At 44.5% G+C, this 12200-nt stretch overlaps 1 protein-coding gene across 4 annotated transcripts in view; it reads right to left on the reverse strand.

Moving 5' to 3' along the window:
- Window positions 1-413: 413 nt before the first annotated feature.
- Window positions 414-12200, reverse strand: part of KCND3 (potassium voltage-gated channel subfamily D member 3) — a 318540-nt gene continuing 306753 nt past the window's right edge. For 3 of the 4 annotated variants that reach the window (XM_023503458.2, XM_031967298.1, XM_031967299.1), the window contains exons 4-8: window positions 8975-9076; window positions 7530-7619; window positions 5790-5846; window positions 4379-4626; window positions 414-3148 (exon numbers count right to left, since the gene is read on the reverse strand). In XM_023503458.2, the coding sequence (XP_023359226.1) occupies window positions 2947-3148; window positions 4379-4626; window positions 5790-5846; window positions 7530-7619; window positions 8975-9076 (699 nt within the window). In that variant the 3' untranslated portion in view covers window positions 414-2946. The remainder of the gene's footprint in view (window positions 3149-4378; window positions 4627-5789; window positions 5847-7529; window positions 7620-8974; window positions 9077-12200) is intronic. The other variant, XM_031967300.1, reaches the window with a different exon arrangement.

Here is a 12200-nt window from a genome sequence, read left to right on the forward strand (position 1 = left end):
GAAAAACTAGTTAAGGTTTCATCTCTGGCTGAGGATTGTCAAGTTGAAGTGTTGGGAATCGGGAAGGGACTGAAGGAGTTTGGAGGGCAGGTGGTGTGGCTGTGTGACAGGAGCAGTTAGAGATTTAGTGGATGCCAGGAAAGGACTATAGACTGGAATGTACCTCAGGTCATCTTGCCCAATCTTTTCATTCTATAGCTGAAGAAAAGACCCTTCAGTCTTCACGAAAAGCCCAAATCTGGAGTCACACAACAGTCCCAGAAGAACTTGGGGGCATCTCAAATTTTTGGGGGCCATTTGTTGGGAGGTGATCTCCAGATCTCTCTTTAACTCTCATTTTATCGATGCTGTAGATGTTTTCATGCAAAACAGCCTTTGGTTCTACACTGAGACAAGATACTTGGACTGGGAGGTTCATTGTAACCCAGGATGACTTTTCAGTGTTTATTTGCCTTCATGAAAATACTATTCTGATGCCTCCCCACGAAATAAAGAGAAGCCTATGATCTCAAAAGCTCTTCCAGAACGGCTTGAGGGCTTCAAGTGTGGGCTGGGTATTAGACTGGGCACAGGCGACCAGCCTGCTGCTTCCGAGGAGAATCCTCACCAGGAGGCTGGCTACAACAACTTGAAAATGATCGAGGCAAGGAAGGGCTATACAATATCAATCTTTACTTCAACCTTTTCCTCTCAGACCATTTTAACTTGATACTAGACCTTTGGAATTATTTCCTTTCTGCCCTTAAAAATCATGCTAAGTTCCTATTTGCCCTCTGGAAGACTGTCCTGTTCTACAACCCCTTCTGCTTGTCTTCACTGATACACTACCTTTATTTAGTAAATTTTAAGCACTGACAATTCAGTGTATTTAGGTTTGCATGGCTACCCTGATGTATATATACACCCATGGTCCATGACTACGCAGTAATGTTTTGTTTCCCACCAAGACACTAAGCTCAGAAGGCAGGAACATCTTTCCATGTTGGGGTTCCTGAGGCCAGGACCAGTTTGGGAGCACTATGAGTACGTAATGAGATGAGCTTGGAAAGGCTCCCTCTCCTTTGCCCTATCTGAAGCTCTTCATTTCCTGTGATTAGGAACTAACTGGGAAACCCCTTTTAAAAGTATATAGGGCCAGGGTCATGGGGAGACCTAATAAGGGTAAAATTAGGTTCTTGACCAAAGAAATCATCTACAGAGGGCTGAGGCAGGAGAACTGCAAGAGTGATTAAACACTTAGCTGGACAGTAGGTTTGGAGGAACTGCTGAGAAACTCCAAGGGATCGAGGAGATAACATGACCATCTTAATCCTTCATAGACCAAGCTGAATTAGTGGTCATGAGGTAGGGAGTCCAGGAAATAGGAGGGGTGAGCTTATCGAGCCCAAAACTTGGAGAAAAATCAAATTGTAGGTTAGCTGATCGACTCTTTTCTGCTGAAACTGATAGAAAAAGACAGGGGGATATCCCCTTTCATAAAAGTGGTGTCCAGCTTTCCAAGGAAAAGCCAAATTTATATGCTTGCTCAGAGGGACATGTGCCCTTTACCTGTTCTCTTTGGTACTGGACAGACCAGCTAAGGGCCATCCAGATTTCCACACCCTAAAATAAAACATTCCTGAATACACATGACCAACCTTGCTCAGCTTATTAAGTCAGGTTCTCTGATGCGAAAACCAGTTGGCTGTATCTTAGGCCCTTGACCACATCACATATGGTCTAGGGGAAGCTTCCCAGAGGCTCCCGGCTCTGGGCTGGACAGACTGCATGGTCAGTACCAACAGAACAACAGGAGAGTAGTTGTCTTCCATGGAGTCTCTTCCATTTTTTGTTATTTCCTATTCATCAGGATACAAGATTCTCTATATGATTTTTTTCCTTTTTCAAGATCCTAGGCTAATGAGTTTGGTTGCAACCAAAACTTCAGAAGTACCAGTGGGGCAGATGATTAGGAAGTGCCATCTTGTCTCTTCTTGGCTTTCTCCCTCATTCTGCTTTTTGTTTTTTTAAAGCACAATTTCCCATTAACTAGCGGTGGATTTTTACCACATACAGTTGTACTGCAGTGACCAAGGTAGCCATTCGCACTGAGAGCCATAGAAAGAGACAGCTGAACAGAGACAAAGGGAGCGGCAGTGACCAGGTACAAAGAGACAAGGAGACAAAGATATAAGACTTGGAGAGAGCAAGCGCTGCAGTGTGGTCACATGGCTACTGTGTGGGTCACTCAGGCTTCGGGAGGCTCAGTGGCCCAGTTTCACCCACCTTGGGTGGGGAAAGGAGAGAAAACTCAGTAACAACTGACATCTTGGCATAAAGCCTTTTGTTATAAAAGGAGGAAAAAAAAACTCATAAAATGCATTGTTTTGGTTTAGTTAAAGGTATTGGGTCCATGGAGAAAAACATTTCACAAAAATCTGTTGTTTTTCTGCTTTGTTTTCCACCTTTTTTTTTTTTTTTCAGTCATGTCCCATGAATAAATATTATCCATTAAAAGCCTTGAAAAAGGTGCTTAAATACACAGTGTTAATATTTCCTTCCTGTTTTGCGTGTGATCTCTCGGCCTCTGTGCTGCTCTCTTGTTCTTAGATTTTCCTTGCTGGAGTCTCCAGAAACAATCATTAGTTTGATCTGAGGCTCTTCCCCATCATGCCCCGCCAGGCCTCGGCCTGGCGCACGGCCCCTCCCCAATTCCCCATCCCCTGCCTCTCCACCCTGCCTCTGTGTGTCTCCAGAGTTGGGGAGTGGTGCCCAGGGCTCTGTCCCCTCCGGGAGCGGTTGCAGTAGTGTCTCCTTCTGCTTGCAGGCACAGTTTCAGTGCGAGGGGTACAACCTGGACAGGCAGGAGTGGCAGGGGAAGGAGAAGGGAACAGCCTGGCCCCACAGGCTCCCTTCACCTCCCCATCCCTCCTACCAGCCCTTCCATCAGCCCTTCCCTCAGTGGCTTTACAAGGCGGAGACCTTGACGATGTTGCTGCCTATGGGGGGAATGTTCGTGGTGGAGCCGGGGCTAGATGGTGGCGGTCGGCTCTCCCCCTCTGGGGTCAGCGCTGGGGGAGTGGGGATGCTGATGATGGCTGTAGTGATCTGGGATCCTTTGCAGTTGGGTCTCAGTCCATCATCTGCTTTCAAATTAAGGCTGGAACGACTGGGGTAGATAAAAAAAAAGAATTAAAGGACCAGATTTTCCTTTTTACCCATGGTTCCCTCAGACTCCTAGGTTTCTTATTCAGGACATCTTTCATTTTTTCCCATTACTGTAGCTTAACAGAACTCAGAAGATCCCCAAAGTAATGCTTAATTAAAAATAGATATTTAATATTGTTATTTATATATAAATATGTAATTATATAATATGTATATAAATAAAATACATACTATATGACCACGGGTGAGTCCACTTAGCTTGTTGATACCCTGGACACTTCTTCAAGACTATAAATGAGACAAGGTGCCAGGCTGTAGGGGCTTCCTATACAGCTGAAGACAAAGGATCAATCTCTCACTCTAATTTGCTTTCTAAATTTTTTTTTTTGCCCCGATATATATAGGGCAATGAGGGTTAGGGGTGGAGCATCAGGCTTTGATTCAAAACCAGTCACTAAGCTCCAAGTCGTCCACTAAAGTCCTACAGTGATGCATTCTTGTTGGATTCCCTATAGGATAAGCCAGGGCAGGAGCGGCTCTTGAAAGTCCCCCCTTCCAGGCTGGAAAAGCTTGTGGGGTCCAGCTCCAGGCCGGATGGATGTCATTTGAAGCTAAGTTTAGAAAGGATTATCATCAGGGGTTCACAGTCAGGTGCTGGCTTTTTATATGGCAATTTATAATGGCTGCCTATTAGAACATAGGATTGTGGAGACATTATTGGTCAGATCATGGAAACTAAATCATTTGAATAGCATAGTAAGTATATAAGAAGGTTGGACTTAGAGTAAGAAGATCCGAGTTCAGAACCTGCCTCAGACACTGGCTGTGTGACTTGTAGAATCATGGTCCTCAGCCTCATTTCCTAATCTATAAATATCTATATATTTATAAATTTATATATATTACCCATATAATTTATCTATATAAGTTTCTCTCTCTCTATAAATATCTATATATTTATAAAGGGTATACTAGCATCTACTTCCCAGTTTTGTTGTGAAGTAAGTACTTTTAAGGACTTTAAAGTGTTACATAAATACTGTCTATTTGTTAAGTCAATAAGAATTGACTCATAATGAAGTCTACTTTCTGAGCAAGGACGGATTATCTTGCAGCCTCAGTAATAGCCTTCCTGATTTCTAATTCCAATCCTTGCAGCAACCGGGCATCATGGGATGCTCTTGGAGCTTAAGGAGAAAACTCCTGTGTGGGGGGAATAGGACGCACTCACCTGGTCGTGAGTGAGGGCTGTTCACTCCCCTGGATGTGAATGGTGCTGAGCTCTTGCATGCTCCTCAGGCGGGTGGCTGGCAGGTTGGAGTTGGGCAGGTGGGTGGTCTTCTTGCTTCGACGGGAGCAGCAGGACGTAGTTAGGCCCGGGTGGCTGGAGAGCGAAGGGCTTCTTGTGGATGGGTAATTCTGCATCGAGCTCTCCATGCAGTTCTGCTCAAACATTTGCTCATCGATAAACTCGTGGTTCTGTTGGGAAGGACAGAGAAGCATGTGAGAAGAGGAGGTGGAAGGGAGGGGAGGAACTCCCCTCACCAGGAGCTGGAGGGTCTTGTCCTGGGCTCCCTCGGGGTAGGCCCCCAGAAGACTGGAGCACAGACGAACACTCATGAAAGATAACAGCCCACAGGTGTGGAGAGTTACGAGTCCTTGGCAGCCCTGGCTAGCCCAGCGGAGATGGGGACGAAGGGAAGGTGCGATGGCGGGGTTGTGTCGTGTCCTCCTTATGGAGTTGTGGTTCAGAAGGGGGTGAGGGGCCTATGATTGAACTGTCCAAATGATTATGAGTCAGAGCTTACTCCGGGTGCTGGAGGACACGGATGCTTAAGTGTGGGAACCTAGGCTGGGGGAAAGCATGCCTGCTTGGTCACCAGAAGGGGATTTGGTGACATCACCAGAGGTAGAGATAGGTTGCCTAGGACTTCACACTTCCTGGCCTCTCTAGCATGATGACTGCCACATAACAGGTGCTTAATAACTGTGTGTCACCACAGCGAGTGGCGGCCATATTCCCCATGCCTCCGTAGGGTTGGATGTTCCGAGGAGGTACTTCCCTAACATAGGTGTTTGGACAGGGGGAGGGGAGAGGTGCGGGACTGCTGGGGAGGCGAACATGGGACTCCTTAGAGTCTCGACCCCTCCTGGTGAGAGCAGCCACGGTGACGAGGCTCCTCCGGAGCGGACAAAGGGGGCCCGTGGACGAGGAATCCCGTTAGGCTGGAGGCTGCCCTGCGGGTGTCTGCCGAGGAGCCCCGGCTAAGGCTGCCAGGGTAGAGAGGAGAGTCAGATGGGAGCGGAGGCTAGCCCAGCAGCCCAGAGAGCAAAGGAGGGGGCGCAGACAGAGAAGGCACACGGACACTCACAGGATACCGAGACAAGTGCCGTGTTCCACCAGCCCCACCGCGTCCCCAGCAAGGTAGAAGGAGAAAGTCGGGAGAGAAAGATGGCCGAGAAGGTGTGCACAGAAAGTTGGAAGCCTGAGCCGCCCCCGCCGGGACAGCGGAGCGGGACTAGCCCGGGGAGAAGTGACAACGCATGCAAGGAAACCGGACTCGGTGATAGAAAGAGAACAGTCCACATATGCCACAGGAATCAGAGAGAAAAACAGGAATTGAATTTTTAAAAAGCTCTACCTTGATGGTGGAAGTTCGTACAGATAACAGGGGATCATCCACAAGATAGGACAACCCCTACAGGACATGCCAACAGAAGATAAAAACACCATTGATTGTACATTCCAGCATTCCCAGGCTCAACTCTGACATTCCACCTTCAATCCTGGCATTCCTCCCCTCACTTTCCACAGGCCCCAACATTCCACTTTCCAGGCCCAGCATTCTGCCCCCCAATCCCAGCATTCCGCCCCTCCACCCCACCTTTCATCCGCTCTAACCCTAATATCCCACCCTGAGTTCCACGTCCTCATTTTCTTAACCCCCGCGCCCCAAACCACTCCCCACCTCTCCTCCCTCCCTTCTAAAAAGTCCACATTCCATCTAGCACATGCAAGTCTGAAAGGGCAGTTGGTTTGAGCCTGTCCTTTTAGCTTTGTTCCAAGTCCTGGAAGAGAGTTCCAGGGGCCTCCTCAGACATGCAGATGGAGCCCTCTGGGGCAGGTAAGGGAAGAAGTATTGGGTGAGGCTTGGAAACATCAGGCTTTGTTCAGGCTTCCTGAACTCTGGGTTCACATGCCACCCCCAGAGTACATATTTAAAGAGCTTTCCCCCTGGCCTGAGAGGGCAGCTAGTCTTCCTCAGAAAGCCCTCTCTGACATGCTGATCATCCAGTCTGGGGAAAGGAAGGTACCAGAGAACCGTGAACATTTAGAGTGGATGCTTCCATCCTATTCAGGTTCTATTTAGGGGGCCCAAGCATCTCATTCCAGCTCATTTCAGTTACAGCCTCCTAACCCAGAACTTTTTTTTTTTTTGCTTCCTTAGGAAGCTTATTGGTTCCTTAGCCTTTCAGGGTTTGAACCTCCTTAGGGCTTCTGCCATCCTTTGGGTATAGGTGAGGCAATAATATTGATCTTCAGTTGGAAAGCTCCTTCCATCTCCCAGCACCTTCCATATGGGTGGAAGGGGGGGCACTAGAAGGGCCTAGCTAAAAAGCACCAACTGAAGCCTCTCCTGGGTGCAGGACTGTTGCTGTATCATGCAAACAGTCTCGGTAGAGAGGAGAGAGGGGTGGCTCAGTAGCTTCTGCATGGAGGGTGATGTGTCAGCCCATTAAAGCTGGAGATCAGTCAAACTGTGATAGCATATAACCTGCTCCCTAGTTCCTGTTGGCTACAAATGTGTAGCTGGAATAGGAAGTATGTTCCCGCCTTATCTGAAAGCCCAGGCCCTGGCGAGTCACTCGTAATTGGGAGATAATAATAGCTTAGTAGCTCACATTTATAGAGCATTTATTTCATTGCTTTATATGTCTCATCCCTCTTGATCTTCACAGAAACTCCCTGAGTTTGGCCAAGTATTCTTATCTGTATTTTGCAGATTAGAAAACTGAAGTTCAGAGAATTAAGACCCAAGGCTTCTTAGGTCAAGCCTGGATTTGAACCCAGGTTCACAACTCTTGTCATTACACTAAGGTAATCTTCTCTTTTTTTGCTCTGTTAGGTTCAGAATGGCAGGGTTGCCACCATGTAACTCAGTCCTTTGAGAGAATGAGAGTTCAGGGTACGGAGGCGGAGAGCATGAGGAGATGCTGGGAGGGAAAGGATGGTTAGTTTCCCACCATTCCCTGGCACCATCTTGGTCTGAGGAGTTATAGACTGTATCTAGGATCTGGGCTTAAGACTTAGGGTATACCTTTAGGAGGAGGGAAGTTGATAGCTGGGAGGGATGGCTAAGGGGGAAAAGGGGGAGACTTACAGTAGTTTTCTCCAAGCAGTGCAGCAGGTGGTGATGTTGGCTCTCAATGAGTGATGTGGTCTTGGTCAGGTGCTCATCCTCTGGGGAACCCTGAGACAAGGAAAGAGACAAAATAAAGCAGGGAAAGGAGTGCGGTTCCTTCTTCCCAGCTATCCTTGATCTCTAAGTGTTGGGAAATTCTTTATTGACTTGTTCAGGTTTCAATGGCACCTATCCTACTTGCTGCTTTGGCTCAGGGAGTAGGTATAAGGAGGATGCTGTGGTTATTGAGAAAGAAATTACTGATGGAGGGATGCGTGCTTCAGGGAACAAGTGAGATGTATGCTACCTAGGTATGGCACTACACAGCTTCAGATCAGCCAGCATTTAAGCCAGTCCTTCTCATGCTTCCTCCTCCCTCCCTCACTTCACAATATTTTTTGCTTTGGGGAATTATGGCACAAAGAAGGTTACTGGACATTCAGGTTGCTCATCCATCACTGGGGCCTTGGGATTCCTTTGAATCTCTCCCTTCTCAAACCTCCTTTTTCTGTACATTCTCAGGACTGGGATAGAGCTGCGATTGTGTGACCTTCCCAAGACTAAGCTGGGAAAAGCAGACAGCAAACTGCAGCTGGGGAAGGGGGCTGGTAAATGAGGAAGTCTTGGGGTGGAGGGAGGAGATTCTTGGCACAGTGAAATTTGAATCATGCTAGAGTTCCATTGCACACACTCTGAGAAGTGCTGGTTTAAGCCATGGGAGCCATCTGTGCCTCCCACATGACATTCCATCTTACTTCTCCATGTGCCTTTGTACAGGCTGTCCCCTGTGTCTGGAATCCTTCCTCATTTCCACCTGTTGAAATCCTGGTCTTCAAAACTCCATTTCAGTACCTCCACCTACTCGCCAAGGTGAACCTGTACGTGTTTGGTTCACATTCTGAATGTACCTCTACACTCATGTTACCTCCTCCGATAGATTGCAAGCTCCTTGAAGGCAGGAATTGTTTCACTTTTGCCTTTGAGCCTCATCTGGCACATTTCCTGGCACATGGAAGGGCCATATTTGGTGGCTTGATTGGAAAGAAAGCAGCTTTGGAATAGTTCCCCCTAAGGAGATAGGCTCAATACCTCTTGATGGGAAGCTATGAAATGAAGTCTGGGAATTAAGTCTTAACAGGCAAGTGTTGAGTTTTTTAAATTCAGTTCAAATTGAGAAACCCTCTGTGTGTGTATGTGTGTGTATGTGTATAACATGTGTGGAAGGAGATGGTTAATAAGGCAACTCTGGTAGATCAGATATCTGGGGGAAGGTCAGAAGTATCACTCCTTACCTGTCGGGGGTGAGAGGGAGGTAGACTATGAGCATGAAAAGGACCTAGGGCTCACCAGGAAGGAGAAAACCATAGCTTTTCTTTCTCCCCTCCCATTTCCCTATCCCCTCCCTCCAATTCCGGGATACTGACTGTCAGCTCCAGGGCTTCATTGAGAAGACCATTCCTCTTGCTGTGCAGGTAGGCATTGGAACTCCCAGTCTTGGCCACACGGATCCTGGCAAGGCGGGCTTTCTGTAATTGAGAAAGACAATAAAAGGGACATTGAGATTGTTAAGATCTCATGTTGCGATTTTTATGTGTGATGGTGAACTTCTTCCATTCTGAGCTGAGGTCTAGAAATGTGGCCTGGGACAGTGGTCTGAGCATGCTGCAGGATAGGACTGGCTACATGACAAGATATGGAAAGCCATTTCTACCCCTATTACTTTCACTGAAGACTTTAACCAGATGTTGAGGTTGCTGGAGACCTGAGCTATGAAAGAGATGTTCTTATTGGACAGAGATCCTGGGATAGAGATGAAACTTTGACAAAAATATGCCCCAAGTGCTAAGATTTTAGCTACTGTGAATTCAGTTGGATTAATAATAATAAGCAGACATTGGTTTTCAACACGATCTCTTCTGCTGTCCCTTTCTAAAAGTCTATGGTCTTGAGAAGAGAGGTTACTTCCTCCCTACCCTCCCATCCTTTTTCTTTATTCCTTACTTTCAGCTATGGATAGTTTTGGAATTCTCTCTTTGAAAATTTGGAAGGGCAAGCAGGAGGAGGTTTAGGAGATGGTGAGAGGAAAGTATATTTGGTTTATTTCTATTTTTGACTATGTTCAATAAACCATGTAATGTTTAGTATGTAATGTGTAGTATGTTAAGTATTGGAGTCCTGTGGATGTAGAGGGAGTTAGCAACAGAGAGAAGAGATTCCAGATAAAGTGGGGACTCTAGAGTTATGTACATACAATAGAACAAATATTTTAATGTTTTGAATAATATTCCATTTCATTTTCTCCAGTTTAATACTAAATGTAAGACATGACTATTGTTATTATTTGAAGTCATTGATTGGCTGATACAGAAGATAGTCTAGTTGTCTTCAGGTTATGTAGACCTGGTGACAAGAGGGCATATTTCAGCTTTTTAGGAAGACTATTTCATAATCGTGCCAGAGATGAATGAAAGTTCTGGGTTAGTGACTCAGGTAGGATGCTACTTCAGATACTGTACATAATTATTGGAGAGTTAATATATTGACATGCTATCTTTATGTAGACTTAGGAAAGAACACTTGATTTCAAATCCTATTTTAGATATTAACTGGCTGTATGATCTTGAGCAAATGACTTAAATTCTTTTAGCCACAGTTTCTTCATCTATCAAATGGAAATAATAATAATACCTACCTCACAGGATTGTTATCTACAATGCTTTACAAACTTTAAACAATTATATAAATAATGATGGTGATGATGATAATATAAGGTCATTCACATTTGTTTGAGTAAAGAAAGATCATGTCATATACATATATATAGATAACATATGTATCCATTTGTGTCAGTGTGAGTCTCCTAGTGTTGTGTATTGTGCTTAAAATCAGCAGAGATCTTGCTTTCCCTTGTGCCAATCTTCTCCATTTATTTTTCTCTCCCATTATTCATATTTTTGATAGAATGATCCTTCTGTCCAAATACAGAGCTGTCTTGTCCCATTGCCTGAAAATCTTTAGTGACTTTCTTGTTAACTGAGTAAAGTCTAAATGTCTTTTTGTCACATTCAAGGTCTTTCGTCTTGTACTTTCCCACTTGTATGCATTTGTTTTCATGCTGTTCTGTCTAAAACAGTGTGATGACAATAATGATATTTATCCATTTTAGTCTTGTGAGTTCCTCTTGATTTCCTATTTAGATCTGAAAGATAGTTTCTTCCTTTCTCCTTTCAATTGTTTTTGATGTGACCTTTTATATCTAAGCCATATATCCATTGCAGGGGTCCTCAAACTACGGCCCGCGGGCCAGATGTGGCAGCTGAGCATGTTTATCCCCCTCACCCAGGGCTATGAAGTTTCTTTATTTAAAGAAACTTTAAATGGCCTTTATTTAAAGGCCCACAAAACAAAGTTTTTGTTTTTTACTATAGTTCGGTCCTTCAACAGTCTGAGGGACAGTGAATTGGCCCCCTATTTAAAAAGTCTGAGGACCCCTGATTTAGAGCTTACCTTGTTACATGGAGTGACGTGAAGCCTAATTTCTTGCAGGTTTTTAAATAGTGAGGACTTCCCCTATCAATAATTGGGCTTTTTTGGTTTATCAAACACTATGTTACTATTTGTTTCAGTTATGTTGAACACATAATAAGTTCTACTGATTGATTGATTCTCTCTTTTTAAAATCAGTACCAAATGTTTTAATGATCACTGCTTTATAATACAGTGTAAGCTTTGGCACCAATAGAGCCCCTTCCTTCCCACTTTTTTCATTATTACTCTTTGTTTCTTGACCTTTTGTTCTTCCATAGGAATCTCATTACTATTTTTTCTAATATATTTCTAAAATATTTTTGGGAGTTTGATTTATCATATTGAATAATTAATTTAAGTAATATTGCCATTTTAAAAAATACTGGCTCAACCTATCCATGAACAATTAATGTTTCTCTAACATTTAGGTCTATTTTTATTTCTGTAAAGAATATTTTATAATCAAATTCAAAGTCTTTGGCGAATCTTGGGAGATAATACTACAATTGGTCATCATTATTTTCTTGACAGTGGCTAAGGCAAGATTCTCTGGGCTAATGGACAGATCATGGTTATAGGCCTTATACTTCTGGATCCCTGGACTAGATTTAAGTTAACAACCAGTCAAACATACTCAGGATGATACTGTTCCAAGGGGAAGTCCTAGCAAATGAAATAATCCCTGGCCTCAAAGAATTTACCTGACTCTTCTTATTTATTTGCCTGTTCTGAAGATGTTTCACATATATAGCTCATCCCTTAACTAGATTTCAAGGTCCCTAAGGAATTACTCTGATTGTTTGTATCTCCCTCTAGTACCTAGCATAGCTGGGCTCATAATAGGAATCTAATACACACATGTTTTTAATGAACAAGACTGTGTGGGGACAACTAGATGGTGCAGTGGATAGAGCCCTAGTTGAGGAGTCGGAAAAACCTGAGTTCAAATATAGCCTTAGACACTTATTATTCTGGGCAAGTCATTTAATCCCAATTGCCTCCTCCCAGCCCTCCAAAAAAGACCACTATTTGAAGCTTTGCCTTGTGGCTATATCTCTCTGAGTTTGTTCTAATGAATTTGCATCTGTTGGATGCTAGAAGAGAGGGAGGGATGTGACTTTG

This window comes from Sarcophilus harrisii, chromosome 4 (assembly GCF_902635505.1).
Source record: "Sarcophilus harrisii chromosome 4, mSarHar1.11, whole genome shotgun sequence".
Taxonomy (NCBI): domain Eukaryota; kingdom Metazoa; phylum Chordata; class Mammalia; order Dasyuromorphia; family Dasyuridae; genus Sarcophilus; species Sarcophilus harrisii.